At 34.4% G+C, this 18,482-nt stretch overlaps 2 protein-coding genes across 6 annotated transcripts in view; one reads left to right on the top strand and one right to left on the bottom strand.

Annotated features, from left to right (window-relative positions):
- The window catches only part of LOC123679997 (glycerol-3-phosphate acyltransferase 1, mitochondrial), a 34,031-nt gene extending 23,928 nt beyond the window's left edge, over window positions 1-10,103 (top strand). For 4 of the 5 annotated variants that reach the window (XM_045617621.1, XM_045617618.1, XM_045617620.1 and 1 more), the window contains exons 3-11: window positions 5,434-5,544; window positions 5,631-5,959; window positions 6,197-6,430; window positions 6,590-7,013; window positions 7,477-7,633; window positions 7,937-8,121; window positions 8,198-8,533; window positions 8,626-8,911; window positions 9,612-10,103. In XM_045617621.1, coding sequence (XP_045473577.1) covers window positions 5,434-5,544; window positions 5,631-5,959; window positions 6,197-6,430; window positions 6,590-7,013; window positions 7,477-7,633; window positions 7,937-8,121; window positions 8,198-8,533; window positions 8,626-8,911; window positions 9,612-9,793 — 2,244 coding nt within the window. In that variant the 3' untranslated portion in view covers window positions 9,794-10,103. Of the gene's footprint in view, window positions 1-3,038; window positions 3,188-5,433; window positions 5,545-5,630; window positions 5,960-6,196; window positions 6,431-6,589; window positions 7,014-7,476; window positions 7,634-7,936; window positions 8,122-8,197; window positions 8,534-8,625; window positions 8,912-9,611 lie in introns of those variants that run through there. The other variant, XM_045617622.1, reaches the window with a different exon arrangement.
- A 98-nt stretch (window positions 10,104-10,201) lies between these two features.
- Window positions 10,202-11,192, bottom strand: LOC123679999 (uroporphyrinogen-III synthase-like). Its single transcript, XM_045617623.1, has 3 exons — window positions 10,714-11,192; window positions 10,386-10,654; window positions 10,202-10,330 (listed from the first exon to the last, which is right to left on the bottom strand). The coding sequence occupies exons 1-3, from the start codon at window positions 11,099-11,101 to the stop codon at window positions 10,217-10,219; spliced, it is 771 nt and encodes a 256-aa protein (XP_045473579.1). The 5' UTR covers window positions 11,102-11,192; the 3' UTR covers window positions 10,202-10,216.
- Between the last annotated feature and the right edge of the window lie 7,290 nt (window positions 11,193-18,482).

Here is an 18,482-nt window from a genome sequence, read left to right as displayed (position 1 = left end):
AGTTGATGGGATTCTTATGAAAAAAAATGGTGGCGATGAGGACACACATTTTTTTTGGATTTTTCGGAAGAAATAGCTTTTTTTGAAAAAATTTTCTTTTTCGATTCTGCAAATATGTAGGTACGTAGTATTATAAGACTGTTTGCGATTCGGACAAAAAATGTACAGGAGGTTCATAAGAAGATCATGAGCTTGGACAACTCAAATTCATCAAAACTCAAAATTTTCAAATTAGAACCCATATTTTTTATTATTTCAGTCGCTTCTATGAACAAAAATAGTGGGGGTTGAACCTTAAATGAGGAAATACCGCAATACCTCACTAAGTATGTGGAGTGCTCTGTGACTTCCGGAAAGTACAGAAAGAAACTGAATTTCGATGTTTTGGATAATTTTTCGTTTGGATTATTGAGAAATCCATAAACTAATATTATTTTCAATTACGAATAATTCATTACAATTCTTGACATGTCGAATTCTGGTTTCTTTCTGTGTTTTCCGGAAGTAACAGACTACTCCACACAATCAGAATTTGCAGTTTTTCCTCATTTAAAGGTCTTCCTCGATAACTTTTAAAGTATTCATTTTAGGTATAGGGTTTGCTCGAGTAACCCCCACTATTTTTGCACGTAGAATCGACTGAAATAATGAAAACATTAGGTTCTAATTTGAAAATCTTAAGTTTTGATGAATTTGAGTTGTTCATGATCTTCTTATAAACTCTGTGTACATTTTGGTCCGAACTGCAAACAGTCTTATAATATTACGTATTTCCAGAATTGAAAAAGAAAATAAATCTTTTCAAAAAGCTTTTTCTGTCGAAAAAAATGTGAGTCCTCATCGCCACCATTTTTTTTCATAAGAATCCCATTGACTCATGAACCGTTAAGTTGTTACCCAAGGTATGGCATATTGCCGAAATTGTCATCAAAAAAGCTATCTAATGATGCAATAATATACTGGGTGTTCCATTTAGAATAACGAAGTAGTAGTCTGTTTCCGGTATAACCGGAAGTTGAAGAACTCTGAAAATATTTTAGGGAGAAAGATCATTGTCTGAAACCCCAATATGAAATTTTTCAGCTCAAAATTATAATTAGTTTTCCATAAACGTCTAATAGGCCATCCCGGTGAATCACCCTGTATCTGAGTTTCACATCCATATGACACTGCGTACGATCGAAGAATGATTAGGTACCTATCACACCACAATGAACGGGTAGGACATGCAAAGTTTTAATATATTGGTTGAAAACATTTAACATAAACTAGTTTCGAATGCAAAATCGTAGTTATTTTCCATATTTTGAATGTGTAAACATCGGCTTCTGAATAATTCGAAAGCGGAAAATTTGTTCTCCCTAGAATCAAAAATTGACGGGTTTGAGCGATTTTCCACATTTTTATTTTAAAGTCGGAAAATCGAGATGTTGAGTTTTCGTTGGACCACCGTGTACATTGTTAACGCTGGCAATTTTGGAATGAATCAGGTTCGACTTATGCGTTTTAATTTCTATTTTGTTGGTCTTTGCTGGTTTTTCACGATCGTAGAAAAAGTTTAGTGTTCGACAAGTGTGAAAAACACATTTCTTACTCGTGTGGTTGTGGCACGAGTGAAAACCATAGGGTAATAAACATAGATAGAGGCAATATACGCAAATTTTACATGTTCCCAACATGGTTAGATTACGTTGTCGGATTGTGATATATTTTCAAATCCACAATTTCTCTATATCGTTATGAATGTATATTATATTGAATGAAATATATTTATTTGAGTCATTCCAGATTAAATATGCCAATTTGATTATACGCTCTATTAGTGTGACGTCACACACCGCCATTTTTGGTTCTCCTGTCAGTGTTCGGAATCCAAACAAATAAAATGTCGTTCAAATTAGTACGGTGTCGTTGAAGGAATTGGCTTATTTTCATAAATAAGAGTATTTGAGGAACGATTTCAGTATTAATTGATAGACAGAAGGAACAAGGTTAATACCAGTAAGTTTGAATCCTGTATCATTCCCCAGATGTTGTATAAAGCCGTGTTTATTAGTTGAACTTCAAGTTCGAACTTACTGGCAATAATCTCGTGTCCATCAATTAATAGTAAAATCGTTCCTTAAATAATCTTATTTATCAAAATAAGCCAATTTCTTCAACGACAACTCACTAATTTGAATGAAAATTTGTTTGTTTGGATTCCGAACACTGACAGGATAACCAAAAATGGCGGTGTGTGACGTCATCACTAATAGAGCGTATTTGGAATCCGATATTTTTCATAATTGTCGAATTTATTTTAAGGAGAATATTTATTATTTTCTGTATCTACCTGCTGAAATCCAAGGTTTGGCAACTTCTGCTCTCCTAGTGTCATCGGTTGTTTCACGTCGTTTGGCGCGCTTAAAGTTTTTTTTCTGAATTTCTGATATATTCAGGTATTTATTTCAATATATTTTGAGTTAATATGAAACGTTGATTCACTATGGGACATAAGAAGTGCGTTCTTTGTGGAGAATCTCGCGAATTGATTGAAATATCGTATCACTGAAATGTTTTCATTTCCGCGCGCTTCATGTCAAATTTGATAGTTCATGTTAGGGACAAAATTATTCTTTCTGAAAATGACATATGCTTCCTCTATCCATGTTTATTACTTTGAGCTTGGTACTTACGAGAAAAACGTGGTTCGACCCTTGCGGTGTGCGCAAGGTGCGAGATTTATTGTTTGTGCTGTTATATACTGGTTTTCCCAAAATCAGATTCATTGAATTTCCTTCAAAGTAGGTATATTAGTAAACTATGATTGAATATCGTTATAAAAAACCTCAGATTTTGGGATGCTATTAAAATCCAAAAGCTTCTGGTCATTGCCCTCATTTTCAAAACTCCAGTTTACAACGCACTCTCCTCAGTTAGAAATATCTCAGTCTAGTACGTACAAGACGACCTTCCGTTTCCTCGACTACTTTCTCTCTTTGTTTTCGATCCCAGTGCGTGTGTTTTGTTTTGCTTCAGTTCGTATATTCGATTCCAATCGAAATAATCGAACTCTATGGCCCAACGAAAAGTTTTGCATCTATTCAAAGTGGGCGAAAGGTCCAAACATTGTTCTGTGCTTCCGCCTTCAGATCCTCATTGTGTTCGATATGTGGGTCAATTGGATTGCACGTATGAAAATGAGGTAGGAGATTTTTTCGTGTTGCTATTTGGTTTTCGTTGTCCCTGTATTGCTTTAAGTGTTGTCAAGTGTTGATAGTGAAGGAAAGCGATGATAATGCAATATGAAATTGCAAAACGTTGCAAGTTTCTTCGTAGAACGTATGATAACGCTCTGAAATTCCTTAAATTGTTTTTTCCTGTTTCAATCTAGGTATAATACAATAAGAAATACATTCTTAACTAAAAACTCAACATTAATTTATTTTTTAAACTGTTTGAGCTCCTGGGAAAAATTCTCTGGTAATGGTCTCTCCTTCGTTCCTTGAAAAAATCTGATCAAATAAGAAGTTTTCCAATAAGAGGAATAGGTTTTTGATATAAAAAATGACGAGTATATTTTGAGAGAAATCAATGGATATTTATTTCATTGTGAAGAAAAAGCTACCTATGCCATTAAAGATGGAAAACGATATCAGCCAAATGGCCTTCAAGACTACGGTTGCAGCACCATATCCTTTTTATGAAAATTTCCATGACCAATTCGCACATTTCCAGCTGTATGTCCTCGATAACTTCACGAATTCCATCTTTAATATCATGAATCGATTGTGGAGCATTGGTATAGACCTCAGAATAATAAACATAGATAGAGGGAGCATATGTCATTTTCAATAAGCAAATTTTGTCCCCAATATGAACTATCAAATTTGACAGGAAGCGCGCGGAATTGAAAACATATCAGTGATACGATATTTCACTCAATTCGCGAGTTTCTCCACAAAGAACGCACTTCTTATGTCCCATAGTGAATCAACGTTTCATATCAACACAAAATATATTGAGATGAATACCTAAATATATCAGAAATTCAGAAAACAAACTTCAAGCGCGCCAAATGACGTGAAACAACAGATGACACTAGGAGAGCAATAGTTGCCAAACCTTGGATTTCAGCAGGTAGACTCAGAAAATAATAAATATTCTGCTTATTATAAATTCGACAATTAGGAAAAATATCGGATTCCAAATATTCAAATTTGTATATTTAATCGGGAATCACTCAAATAAATTTATTTCATTCAATATAATATACATTCATAATGATATAGTAAAATTGTGGATTTGAAAATATATCACAATCCGACAACGTAATCTAACCATGTTGGGGACATGTAAAAATTGCGTATACCGCCTCTATCCTATGTTTATTACTCTATGATATAGACCTTACTTTTACGTGGCTCGATAGAAAAATGTCTAAAAGTGTTGAATCACAAAATCTCAGTGTCCAATTGTGATACCTTTCCTAGAAATAACACGGCCAGGATACTTTTCCTGCAAATTTACAATTGTTCCGTTGCTTGTATGCCACATCAATATCTCCCAACTGGTGTTTTTGACATGCCTAATACACCAGATCGACAAAACTGGCTGTTCTTCAAAACTACGCTCTACATCAGCAATATTCTGCAGTTCTTCTTGAGCGACGCACACGGTTTCGCTTCTTCACCTTACTAACTTATCTCAACAGCTCAAATTTTCCACCATCATTTTCACTATTCCCAGCCAAGAAGGTACTTCACAACAATCCAAAAGTGCTTTAGTTTTTCGAACTATGTCTGAAAAATTGTCACCATTTTTGTAGTGGATTTAAACAATTGCAATGCATTTTTGAAGCGTGTATCGTTCCATTATTTGTAAAGGCGTAGTTTTTACTTGTCAAATGTCAAAAGATGACAGCTTCAAAAGTGACAGCTGTCCAGATGGCGGGCTATTCAAAATGAAACATCTTATTTGAAAACCTTTAGAACCGTCGTTTATGCCCCAACCCCAATTACCGTACCAAATGTCATCAGAATCCGACTAGTAGAACTAGTAGTAGATATACAGGTGTACCATAAATAATAGGAGATAATTAAACTATAGAATCTTGAGCACAAAAAAGATTCAACCCAATTCACTTAGATGAAAATTTTCTCCTGTCTGAATTACAGAGTGTTTTATTTTAATAATTAAAATGAATTATTTGTGCTTCGTACAGGTAGTGTGGGTACCATAAAACCTACTAAATTATGCTAAATAATCGTTTCTGGCTTCTGCCAGAGGCGTACGACAGGGACTAGTGAGTGGTTGATCCTCTCCAAATTCTAAGCCACTGGCGGAATTATAATTTCATCACAATTTTTCGATTCTCATTCTTCTCTTAATGATCAATTTATACTTTCATTGTAATTGAGTTGTTTAATCGAACACATTTTTTATTCTCAGGTTAGAGAAGAACAATTGGTGGAAGTTAAAGAAAAGGCGCCGAATTTATTTCTGTCAAGGCCAAGATCCTTCTTGAGACTGGCATGTAGGAACTGCACTTTCACTAGCCATGTAAGTATAGAATTATTACATCCTACGGTCTACCATTGCCAACAACAATTCAATCAACGAAAACTAATGATTGAAAATTATCGCAGGAATCTCTACTCAACAAAACAACAGAAAGGATGGCTCTGCAGAACATGTTCGTACGTCATTATCCTTACAACGGTTTTTTCGGGAGATACCTCAGCGACGTCTACTACAATTGGAAAGCTAAGAAGTTCGACTATCCACTAGCCGATGATAGCCTCCTCGAAGATGAAAGTGTGATAAATGCGATCGAATGCATGACAAGAGAACAAATTCAAGACACGCAGAAAGAAGGAGACGAGGAATTCTACAGAAAACTGAAGAAAAACAATACCGATAGGGCTAAACAACTTCTGGATAACATGAAATCCGGCTTATGTGATTACGTCTTAAGGTAGGTTAGGTCTTTTGATATTTTGAGTAATAAACTTTACAGGTGTGCTCTCTCCATCTCTCACTAATGGTATCCTCAGTGATCCCTGCCTTATACACCCCCATCTCCAAAACGGAGCATGTTTGCTTCGCCGTAGAACGATTGGGTTCTTCCAAGAGATGCGCAGCACACAACGCCATCTCTCGGCTTAACAAATAGTCACTGCAATACTTAATTGATGTGATCCTTTCGTTTCAGATGCAGCAATTGGTTCTTCCACAAGATGTTCCCACTGTTCCTAAACTCTGTGCTTGTACATCCTGGACAAATAAGCATGATAAAGGAAGCTAGTAAATCAGGTCTTCCCCTTATATTCTTACCCCTTCACCGGTCCCATTTGGACTACTTACTTTTAACGTATATACTCTTCAATCATGGCATCAAACCACCAAAAGTAGCAGCTGGAGATAATTTAAAACTTCCTTTCTTTGGGTGAGCATCTTTTAACTTGTTTTATTAGTTTTTTCTTTGTAAGAGTATTATACATTATTATGATTTTTTTAATTAATGGAATATTTCCATAAATATTGTTTAGAGATTTTTGTATTGGACAATGCAATCTTTATATTCATGGTTTATATCAATTTTCAGGCGTGTTCTCAAGGGCCTTGGTGCTTTTTACATCAAGAGAAGAATCGACCCGATCGAAGGACGCAAAGATCACATCTACAAATCAATATTGCAGACCTACATGAAACATTCGATGAAAAACGGCCATAACATCGAATTCTATATAGAGGGAGGTCGTACGAGAACTGGTAAACCTCTAATGCCCAAATACGGAATATTCAGTGTGATCGTAGATTCATTGATGGATGGAACAATAGAAGATGCTTTATTGGTTCCTGTCAGTATGAATTACGATAAATTGGTTGATGGCAACTTCACCAGAGAGCAGTTGGGTGAACCCAAGAAGATGGAAAGTGTCTTAAGTACGATCAAATCATTATGGCAGTCTATCAATGGCGATTTTGGTATGGTGAAGGTGGACTTTAACCAACCTTGCTCCCTAAGAGTGAGTATATTATTTGACATTTTAAAGCCATCAAGGCACAAATTTAGAGGTTATAATATTATATACTCAGAGGCATTAGAAGTGTTCGGATTACTTCATTGAGTTTATTATATAAAATTCAGTATGCACAGGGTGACCCACTGGAACATAATGTTTTTGAAGTAATCATTGCTTATCTATTTTTCTCCAAATATTAATTAATTTACACAGAAGTGTGAATGTTTTTTTGTATGCTTGCAATGAGTAAATTAACGAAAAAGTCACAGTATACAAATAGTCAATGTTGCACGGACCACTGTAACATTGTTACTGAAATATCATTTCATGCCGAAGGCAACACCTTCTTGTACTACCCAATCTAAAAATGTTTAACTGGTCCACCCTATATTAGTGTCCACAAAACTTTTTAATTATTGTAATAATATTTATTTTGAAGTAGTATTAAACTCATTCTTGTTTTAAGGAAATGATAAAGGCCTTAAAACCTGATGTTGAACAGTCACCTAAAGAAAAGAAGAAACTTACCTCAACATGTTCGACATCTAGTATATATGGTACTGACGTTGTATCGAGTAGCAATAAGAGTGTGATTGAGAATATATCAAGGCATGTAGTCTACGGTGAGTTCAGTTAATTAAACTACTTTCAATCTTTAAATTCGAATATAGTTATATAAAGTATTCACTTAATGTATAAAATGACATCACTCCTAGTGAGATTTTACTGTTTGAAGTATTCACAAATCTGAGGATATTTGTTGCCCTACTGTTGCCATCAATTAAAGATGTTGTCGATCTGTTATTCTGTTTGTAATCAATGTTTATATTTCATTTTTCCTCTGCTAAAATGAATACCCTATACATATCACTTTTTTATTTCATATCAATTCATGTCATAAAAAATTTCATTTTGTTCTTTTGTAGACGCTTGTCAGTCAACATCTGTGATGGCTACAGATGCTGTAGCCTTCTTACTACTCACTAGGTACAGAGATGGAGTTTCCATCGAAGAACTAGCAACAGCTTTAGATGCATTGAGAAAAGACTTGGACTTCGCCCAGAAAGAGTTATCGTTCCAGGGTAACTCCATCGATGTCATAAACTACGCTGTAGGTATTTCACAAATTTTTGAGGTTATCTCCATTGACACATCCGAATTGGAATTCATGAACATTTTTTTTACAGGTAGACATGCTTGGACCCTCGTTAGTACAAAAGGAAAAAGTGGAATCCCAAGAGATGGTAAAGCCAAGAGTTGAATTACCTAATTCGATAGAATTGAGTTACTACAGCAATACCTTGGTGCCACACTTTGCCCTAGATTCAGTTATCGCTCTCTCTATCAGTTCCTTGGAAACAACTAGCGGTTATGTTGACGCTGCTCAGTTGATGGAAACTGCTCAAGAACTGTGTGATATACTACAGAACGAATTTATTTTCTGTAAACCCTGCCAAACGTTGGAAAACACAATTCAGTGCTATCTAGAAGACCTTATCTATAGGAAGAATCTATTCATCATGGTGAGTTTTCCATTCTGCCGAAGCATATCATTTCGCTTATTGAAATGTTTACGACAGAAAGTGGGGTAATTACCGATGTAAAAAAATTTCAGGAGGAACAATCGGCTATGCAAATCAGGAGTAGGAGAATAGCGGAACAGTTTGATGACGAAGACTATGTTCCTCACGAACTGCCTAAGTACCAACTTAACAACAGCCCCAAAGTACTTGAATATTTGGAATATTATAGAGTTATCATACTTCCCATTCTTGAATGTTACGCTGTTAGTGCTCAAACTATGATATCCCTCACAGAAAAAACCATTCTGGAAGCAGATCTCATCAAAGATATTTTAGACAATCTTCAGACGCAATTGTTGAATAATTCAGTATTATATAGTAAGTACACTTAATCTCAAATTTTAATTGAAATAGATTTTGTCTTGCCAAATTCGGTTTTTGTTTCCAGAGGCACAATTGATTTTGAAAATCGAATAGCACTTTATCACAGCAAATATAATTTCAATATTTCATAATTACATTTAAATTTTTTTAAAAATTGTGCAACTGTTAAATCCTCAAACTTATATTGAGTTCAACGCATGGGACTTTTGAAAGTCCCAAACCCAGAGGTTCATATTAACAATATTATAATATTGTCCTTCTTTCGATCACGAAACAACCTTTCTTCACCAATTCAAGTCCCATGTCACTAATTGATCAAGTGTGTGTCAAACGTACGTTAACCTATATTTTGCAGCTTGACATTGAATGTCAAAGTCGCATAACCTTTAAATATGACCTAGCTCAACCTCTACTGTCAGATAAAAGATAATATTGAGACCTGAGCCAGTCATATTCGTGATAAATTGTCAGAATTCTGGAACCCTTGTATTTCTTTGGGAACGGAGAAAATCCAACAAATCGAAATCATAAAAATTGATCACAGTACTCTCAAGTTACAAATGTTGTAACTAAACTGATTTTGTTAAATGATTTTTTTTCGATAAATAGTTTAGGTTTTTGAGTTATAGAAAAACATTTTACAATTCATGTTTTGGTGTGATTTTCTTATTTATCAAATATTCCTTGATTACAGGTGAATCGGTGTCTTCGGATACAGTGAGGAATGCTTTGAAATTGTTTGTATCTTGGGGGATGTTGGACTGCCATAATGAGGGAAAGCTACGTTTATACTATTTCAAGGAACTCGAGGATAAAGAAGGCGCAGCCAAAGAGTTTTATAATCTGATTAACAAGTATAGACCAAACACTATGTGATATTATTCAAGTTGAATTTTAAAGCGATAGCAAATTTTTTATACAATTGTAAATATTAGGCTTAATAGGGTAGTTTGTGATAAGTCCAAAGATCTTCTGATTGAAGATAATAAACTAGCACATTATTGTTTTTTTGCAAAACATCGGCATTATTTTAAATGTCACTCTATAGATTGTAAGATAATCTGAATAAAATTCGGCTTAATTAGTCATCGAGAACAAAAATTTGTATGTCTGAAAGTTGAATCTTGTTTTTGTTATGTCCATCTGAAAAATATATTTATTTTCTGAATAAACAATTTTTACACAATGGTTTATCATTTACACATTTTTAGTTTATTTCTCTTACGATTTTAGAGACTTCTTGAGATTTAATAATCCTCTATTGTCATTATCAATTATTTTATGCACAAAATCAAAGAATCATTTTATAATCAAATTTAGAACTTCTGTTGGATTTGGACTTGCTGCTTCATCTGTCACCCTGATACGCTCTTCAATCATTGCAGCTGTAGTAACTGGTCCAATAGCTATAAACTGATAATAATTCAAAATTAGCAATTAACGAAAAACAGAATTTCAAACTATTTACCTTAATTGTTTTTTCAATTTCTGGAACTTTCCTGAACAATTTTATAGAACTCCTCACTCCCGAAGGACTAAAAAACACAACATACTCTGGAAACTCAGTAAAATCGTTAGTAGCAATCCTGAAGTCTTCTTCAATATTTGGATTAGCAAGGGTGTCATAAACAAGAACCCCTTCAATGTCTATATTCGACTTTCCTAATTCTATCTTAAGAGTGTCAGTCTTTAAATTTCCATGAGGAAATAGGAAAGGTTTGGCTGTTCCCAAATTCTCTGTAAAAATTATAGAAATTCAAAATTAATTTGATATTTTCTATAAAATTTGAATTAACCTTTTAATATTATTTCTGAAAGGTTTTTCGCATTGCCACTTTCTTTCCCTCTACAATCAATACCCAATCTTTGTAAAGCTGCCAAATGAGTAGCTTCACCTACTGTATAGTTATTTTTTGTTCTCCAAGAAGGATCCAATTGTTTTTCGTTGAGTGATGAATAAACAGCTTCAACACAACGGGGACTAGATAAAAGTATACCGCTGTAGTCATCATGATTTTTTAATTTAGCAGATAATTCATTCAGATTGTAAAATTTGAAAATCAAAGTGTTTACTTGTTTAACCTCCAAACCATGGGATTCAAGTAATTTTTTGTACTGATCTGTTTCTACAAGTCCTTTCTGGGTTTTCAGAAGCATAACCGATTTTTCAATAATTATTTCCATCTTGAGCTAAATTTATTGCTGGTCATTAAAGTAGAATAAAATTACCATCATTGGCTTGATATGTCATCGCAGTCAGCTGATTGTCAGAACATAACCATAAAATTTCTTTGGACATCTTTTTGGTTGAGTTCCGAAAAATGATATACAAATTCGAATCGAAGACATTTTTAGTTTTCTGTGATTTCTACAAACATTAGTTGTTATACTGCATCGACAGAGGGAGCCACATGATAGCGTACGTTCAAATAATTTTACGAAAGATAGTCAGTTCTAGAATTTAATCAAGAAATTTCGAATCTTTCTGGGAAATTGGCAGCTTCTTTCATTAAATGCTTTCCTATAATAATTTCTAATCTGAATTTTTCTTTTTTCATAATTCGCTTCACAGGGAAATGAATGTTATGGATTTGAGCAGTGAGCAGAAATGAAAAATTGGTAAAGACAAAATTTCATGACACAGACCTAAAATAAGTAAAATGAACTTTGACGTAATTTCTTTTTGTGCGCTATGGGTCAATAGTAGTTTGTGATTTTTCACATATAATAGGTTTCTAATTTTCGAATTTTGATACGAGGGAGGTTTCAAATGATTGGGCTGGATACACTTGGGAAGAATTCAAGGTAAGAATCAATTATATCTGTCCATCCGGCCGTCATGTATCTACATGACAGTTCTCAAACGGAATGTGATAGGCAGGGGGGTGAAACTCGTAGTACTAAATTGGAAACAAATATTCTATGCGCCTACCTAACAGAGAATGAAAGAGATAGAAGATGTATGGTTATCTCTGTCGCTCATGACAAGAAGGATAATGTTCCAAAATCCAAATTGACATTCGACAGTTGCAGTTTGTTTTGTGCAGTTGATGCAAGATTTTTCACCTATAAAAAAAAAATTATTATTGATCATAAAATTGTTGAATAAATTCGTTGACATTCTAATATCTGTTTACAGGTCTGCACAACTTTTGGTCTAGTCTAAGGATTGAAATGAGTGCCTCAAATCTTCGATGGACGACTCCATTGGTTATGTACATCCTAAAATGGCTGTTTGATTACTATATCATCAATTTTTAACAGAATTATAAATGATTGAATGAATTTGACCGGTAAAGGTCAATAATTAATCATGGAAAACCCATTTATTAGTTGCCGACGTGAAGCCAACATACTTTAAAATCCCATATATCGTAGACCTCTCACAAAAAGCTCGTCATTTTTCAAAATACGAAGGGGTTGCAATTGCTTTGAAACCAGAGAACATCAAAATAGATAATTTTTTTACACTTTCATAGACTTAAGTTTATATTTAATATTGTATTCCTTCTTTCAGAGCCCTGAAGGTATAACGAAACTGGTCGGCAACTAATAAATGGGATTTCCATGATTAATTTTTGACCTTTACCTGCTAATTTCATTCAATCGTACAGTCATTATCAACCAACAATATTATAAATTATGATAATCGAAATTGATTCCTCGCTTATCACTTGGTGAAACATATCTCCCAATTGTGAACGATCAATTAGATTTTCGCCTGTCTCCGGTTTTAACATCTGTTACGTAGAATTTATATGTACTTGTGTGTATATTTTATATTTAGTTTTGATAATGGGATGAAACCCGAAACGTGCATGTCAACATCATTACATTATTTATTTTTATTAAAATTTGTGGAACGTCTAGTCAAGTGTTTTATTTCTTTTATTAATATTATAAATTATGTACTGTATTTCTGTTTGTTCCATGTAGTGTGTCCATTGAAATATTAGATAGAAGTCAAATAATATAGAGTGAAATCAATTTTTGCTCTTTTTACTAGTAGAATTAAAGGCCGCTTACATTTCAAACTTTCCTGCGGTAATTTCAAATTTTCCCGCCCTGAAGAAAGCCTATTTCTCACTTTGCCCGTTGGTGTCGCTAGTGCGGACCTAATCAAGATGGCGGCTATTTTGTTTCCACAGATTAGTAGGGAGATTGCATTTCTTATTATTAGTATTCTGTGGTGATAGGTATTTGAAATTTTTGAGGTCAATTGAGTTAGTTTGGTAAAAAAATGAAAATTTTCGTCTAAGATGTCTAAAAATAATAGTGTGCCTTTCTCTTTTTAAAATTGGTGACTTTCGAAGGTATTAGACTTCCAAGTACTTTACTTTCCTATGACGCTCACATCAAATTATGCTGTGGCTTTCATAAAAATATGAACATTTCATTATTGAGCTATTTCTAGGGAAGAAAATGAAGATTTTTTCTCCTGTTGTTTTCATGAAAGTATCGGCATTTCATTAAATAGTACCACCTACGAAAAAAAGGAACTACTGATGCGAATGCTGTAATCGAGTCATTTGTAATTTAGCGAAATATTTGAAAGCCATTTTTCAAGAAACGCCCTGTAACTCGAGAACGAACCAAGATAGTTTTGTAGGTTTTTTTTTTAGGTTTTGTAAGTGTGACAATAAATATCTATCATCTGTTTTCTGATATCTAATTATTTCGCAAAAAGAGATCGGGAGTCTTTGAAGATTTTTCTCTGAGTCTTAGGCGCAGTTTCACCAAATGCTTTAATCTTGACTTGGCTCTTAAGTGAGGCCTTAGATCACGATTAATGTAATGTAGCGTTTCACCACACTCCAAAGCGCCATTTGATCGACCAATCGCGATTTAGCACTAATCGGCCATTTTTGGAGGATTATAACCTATCAAGTTGAGATTAATAATTATTTACCAGTATGGAACTCTTGTCTATGTAATGATTTTTCCGGAAATTTCTAATTTTTGGGTAAATTTTATCGAAATATGACTATATGTATAGGCTCAATATTTCCCATTCAAAATATACGTAAACTTTGTTTTTGTGTTTTATGAAATTTATTGCAAAGAATAATTTATTGATATGTTTGATTGAAATATTATTTAAGAAGCAGTTAAACTTGTTAATAAAAATAAATAAGTTAATAAAATTACTTATATAGTTTTTTTTCCAGACTGTGTGGTTTTGTGAAATGGGATAATTTCTTTTTGACTTCTGCAAGTTTCCGACATTTCGAAGCACATCACTCGACATTTTCGGCAAAAATTAACTTTGTTTTTTGTTTACAAGATGACAAATGATTTGAAATGTTATGAGTTATGAATGAATGACACCTGACACCTAGCGCCAATGGTTGTCATCACTGCTTATACGATACAGAACACTATATAACTTTTTGTTCACAACGTTGCCAAATGGTTTGACTATTTAATCGCGATTTGGTTAATCGCGATCATCTTCGGACGGGTTGATGCATGGTGAAACAGAAAACACTGTTAAGCCTGCTTTAGTAACAAGCGGAGTTTAATCAATCTGGGATCAAGTGCTGTTTGGTGAAACTGGGCCTTATAGTTCTTCAGATGCACTCAGTGAGTCTCGAATTTCAGACACCCTGTACAATGTCTTTCATTGTAGGTATATGTAAACGAATTTCATTTTGAATAATGTTTGACCCACCCCGTATCTAACAATACCAATTTTTTATTAAAAACCAGTATTAAATAATTACTTATCTTATGGCATAGAGTAATAAACATAGATAGGGGAAGTATCCGCAATTTTTACATGTCCCAAACAGTCATATTACGTTGTGGGATTGTGATATATATTTTCAAATCCACAATTTTACTATATCGTTATGAATGAATATTATATTGAATGAAATATATTTATTAGAGTGATTCCCGATTGAATATGCAAATTTGTATATTTGGAATCCGATATTTTTCCTAATTGTCGGATTTTTAATAAGCAGAATATTTATTATTTTCTGTATCTACCTGCTGTAATACAAGGTTTGGAAACTTTTGCTCGCCTAGTGTCATTGGTTGTTTCACGTCGTTTGGCGCGCTATAAGTTTGTTTTCTGAATTTAGGAATTCATTTTAATATATTTTGAGTTAATATGAAACTTTGATTCACTATGGGCATAAGAAGTGCGTTCTTCGTGGAGAATTTCGTGAATCAAGTGAAATATCGTATCACTGATAAGTTTTCATTTCCCCGCGCTTCATGTCAAATTTGATAACGGGTATTTTTTTTCGAGGTATGTAACTTTAAGTTGGTACTTCTGTTCAAGATGGCGCCCGATTTAACAGATGTCAAGTGATTTATTCTCAGTTTGGTTTGGCAATTCATCATGAATAGACTCACGCCTGAACAACGCTTGCAAATAGTGCAATTTTATTTCGAAAATAATGGTTCTGTGCGGAATACGTATCGTGTACTACGTCCATTCTATTTTGTTTAGCGATGAAGCGCACTTCTGGTTGAATGAATACGTCAACAAACGAAACTGCCGCATGTGGAGTGAAGCTAAACCTCAATTGTATGTCGAAACACCGTTACATCCAGAAAAACTGACTGTTTGGTGCGCTTTATGGGCTGGTGGAATCATTGGTCCGTACTTCTTCAAAAACGATGATGGTCAGAACGTTACAGTCAATGGTGATCGGTATAGAGCCATGATTACTAACTTTTTCATTCCTGAATTGAACAACCATGATGTCCAGGAGCTGTGGTTCCAACAAGACGGCGCAACATGTCACACAGCTCGTACCACAATCGATTTATTTAAAGACACGTTTGGTGACCGCCTAATTTCACGTTTTGGAGCTGGGAATTGGCCTCCAAGATCTTGTGATTTAACACCGCTAGAATACTTTCTGTGGGGGCTATGTAAAGTCATTGGTCTATGCGGATAAGCCATAAACCCTTGACCATTTGGAAGACAACATTCGCCCTGTTATTGCCGATATACGGCCACAAATGTTGGAAAAAGTCATCGAAAATTGGACGTCCAGATTGGACTACATCCGAGCCAGCCGTGGCGGTCATATGCCAGAAATCATATTTAAAATGTAATGCCACAAGATTATCTTGCGGATAAATAAAATTCATGTCAATCGAATAATCCATCGTTGTTTTATTGCAATTTAAAGTTCTATAGCTCTAAAAAAACACCATAACCAGTTTTTCACAATAAAGCCTCGTATTTCGGAAAAAACGGCGGAAACAAAGTTGTACGAAAAATTCAGAAAAATTAACCGGGGACAATTTTTCCATTAAGCTGCTGCCTAGTCCCTTCTGGATTTTTTAACATCCGAAAAACTTTTCCACTTCATAATAAACCGAGAGTAATCCCAATACTCCATCAGCCTCAGATTGATTCTTTATCGGGGGGTGTAGGGGGCGGCGCTCTTAGGACGCATTATAAGAAAAACGAGGACTAAATGGCTTCCCCGCGATCCGAAAAACTCGCTAAACGCGCTCTAAAATCGATGGAAATTGCCATGGGGTTTTTTCATTTGTATTAAAATGAAGTGCGGAGAACGTCGCGACGTCGGCGATGCAAAGAAGTTGCCGGGAGAGCGTCCGGAAATCCCTTAAATTTTTACGGTATTCATTCCCCCCGGCTGGCGTATTATTGGCGCGATGTTTTAGATTCGAACCTAATCCAACTTAAAATGCCATTTCATAGATCCTTTTCCGATCTAAGTGCTACACTCTCTTCTTCCTACGGGATTTTTCTTCGGCGAAGAGAATTTTAAATTCTTAAGTAGCCGTATTTCCGTCTCGCTTGCTCTCGCCAAACAAAAGCAGACCCTGCTGTTTTCCCGAGGAAAAACACCAGATTTTTAATTCCCACAGTCTTTCTCGGTTACATACTGGGTGGACGACGAAAGGTCCAAAAGATATATCTAGACTAGGGATTCATGGCTTGGCTTGATTTTCAAGCTACTTGGCACGAGCTTGACTTGATTTCAAGTCAAGTAGTAGTTTTTCAATCTCTAGTGCAGTCAAGTATTTATTTATCAAGTACTTGAATCATTTCAAGCTACTTAATTTTAGCAGTTTTATTATGTAGTGTCACATCAATACAAAAATGATGAGAAGAGAAGGAACATTGCAAGAAACACTTTTATTTATTAAACTCATTGTATAAAAGAACCGAAAATATCAACTTTTTTTGAAATAGGAACATAAATTAAATAACTATAAATCATAACGAAATAAAAATAATATAATAATATTGAGAAACCTCCAGGCTTTGTTTGAATTCATAATTTTCCATCCAGGATCTAAGACACATGAGGCATCTTATAGTTTTTTCGCCTAACCTATTGCCGGTTTTTGTAACTGTGAGAGCAGCTCTGGAAAATTATCTTTCAACAGGAGTTGAAGATGCTGGCGTTGATAAAAAATCCTTGGGCATTTTGGCCAAGTTTGGAAAGATATTTTTGGAACATCCAAAATCTACCAATACATTTCATAGAAATGTGAGAAAACTACTAATAAAGTCACACTGGCGAATGCTTCAGTCTCTCGGCGCTCGAGGAATCCCCTTATTTAGTCTAAGCGCGCACGAGATTGCAGAAATATATGCCGTGCGACGCTTGCACATCAAGCTCAAGTAATATCAAGTCAAGCAATAAATGTCTAAAATTAATTCAAGCTTAAATATGTAATTTTTCATAAGCTTGATGTTCAAGTCAAGTAGCTTGTTGAAATGTCAAGCTACTTGGTTTGATGAATCGTAATTCAACACTTCTAATGTAGCTCTAATAGCAGAGTAACTCATTTAAAACCGATTTAAGTTAAGTTTTTATTTCATTATTTGTTTACAGTGAAAAGGATCTATCATTGTATATTTTAATTTTATTAAATTTGTAAAAACCTGGGTAGGAGTTTTGTTGCCAAATAAGCCAAACCACCCCTAGAAATTAGTTTTTAGAGTCTCATGGGCAATTGTAACGTTACACATTTTGGCGCCCAACGTGGGGCCCGAAAATTTTGGCAACTGCTCTTATTTCGATCTTTTCAGTTCTAAAATAATAATCTATCTTTGTTTGTTTTTTTTTCTCTTTCTTTTCTCTCGTCTTTGATATTTTTCGTTGGTATCAGATTGACCACACGTGTCGTGATATTTTTTTGTAGCTATATATTTATATATAATTTTTTTCTTGTTTGTTTTCTTTGATAAAATGATTAATTCAGATTTCTTGAAGGCACATGAACTTGCGTATGAGGTTGCGATTCGTATTGGTAGCGAAGACGTTGCTAAAACTGTAGAACAAAATCGTAAACTTTTAAGGGGACTTTTAGCTCAGGAAAAAGGCGATCGTAGCTTTACAGAAATTCAGGATGTCTATACTGTGAGTGAAAGTGTTAGAGAATTATTGCTTTCAATTTCGGATCTAACTGATAAAATATCTAAATTAACTCCTAGTTCAAATGTATCTGATTTTAAGAGAATTGAGGACAGATTATCTCATTGTTCGAAGAGATTGCATCGAATTTTAGTGAAAGATGATTGTGAGGAAAAGCCTTTTTTTTAACTTTTCTTGATATT

Source organism: Harmonia axyridis, chromosome 5, assembly GCF_914767665.1.
Source record: "Harmonia axyridis chromosome 5, icHarAxyr1.1, whole genome shotgun sequence".
In the NCBI taxonomy this organism is placed as follows: domain Eukaryota; kingdom Metazoa; phylum Arthropoda; class Insecta; order Coleoptera; family Coccinellidae; genus Harmonia; species Harmonia axyridis.
Note: the sequence above shows the minus strand (reverse complement) of the source record. Positions and strands in the feature narration are given on the sequence as shown.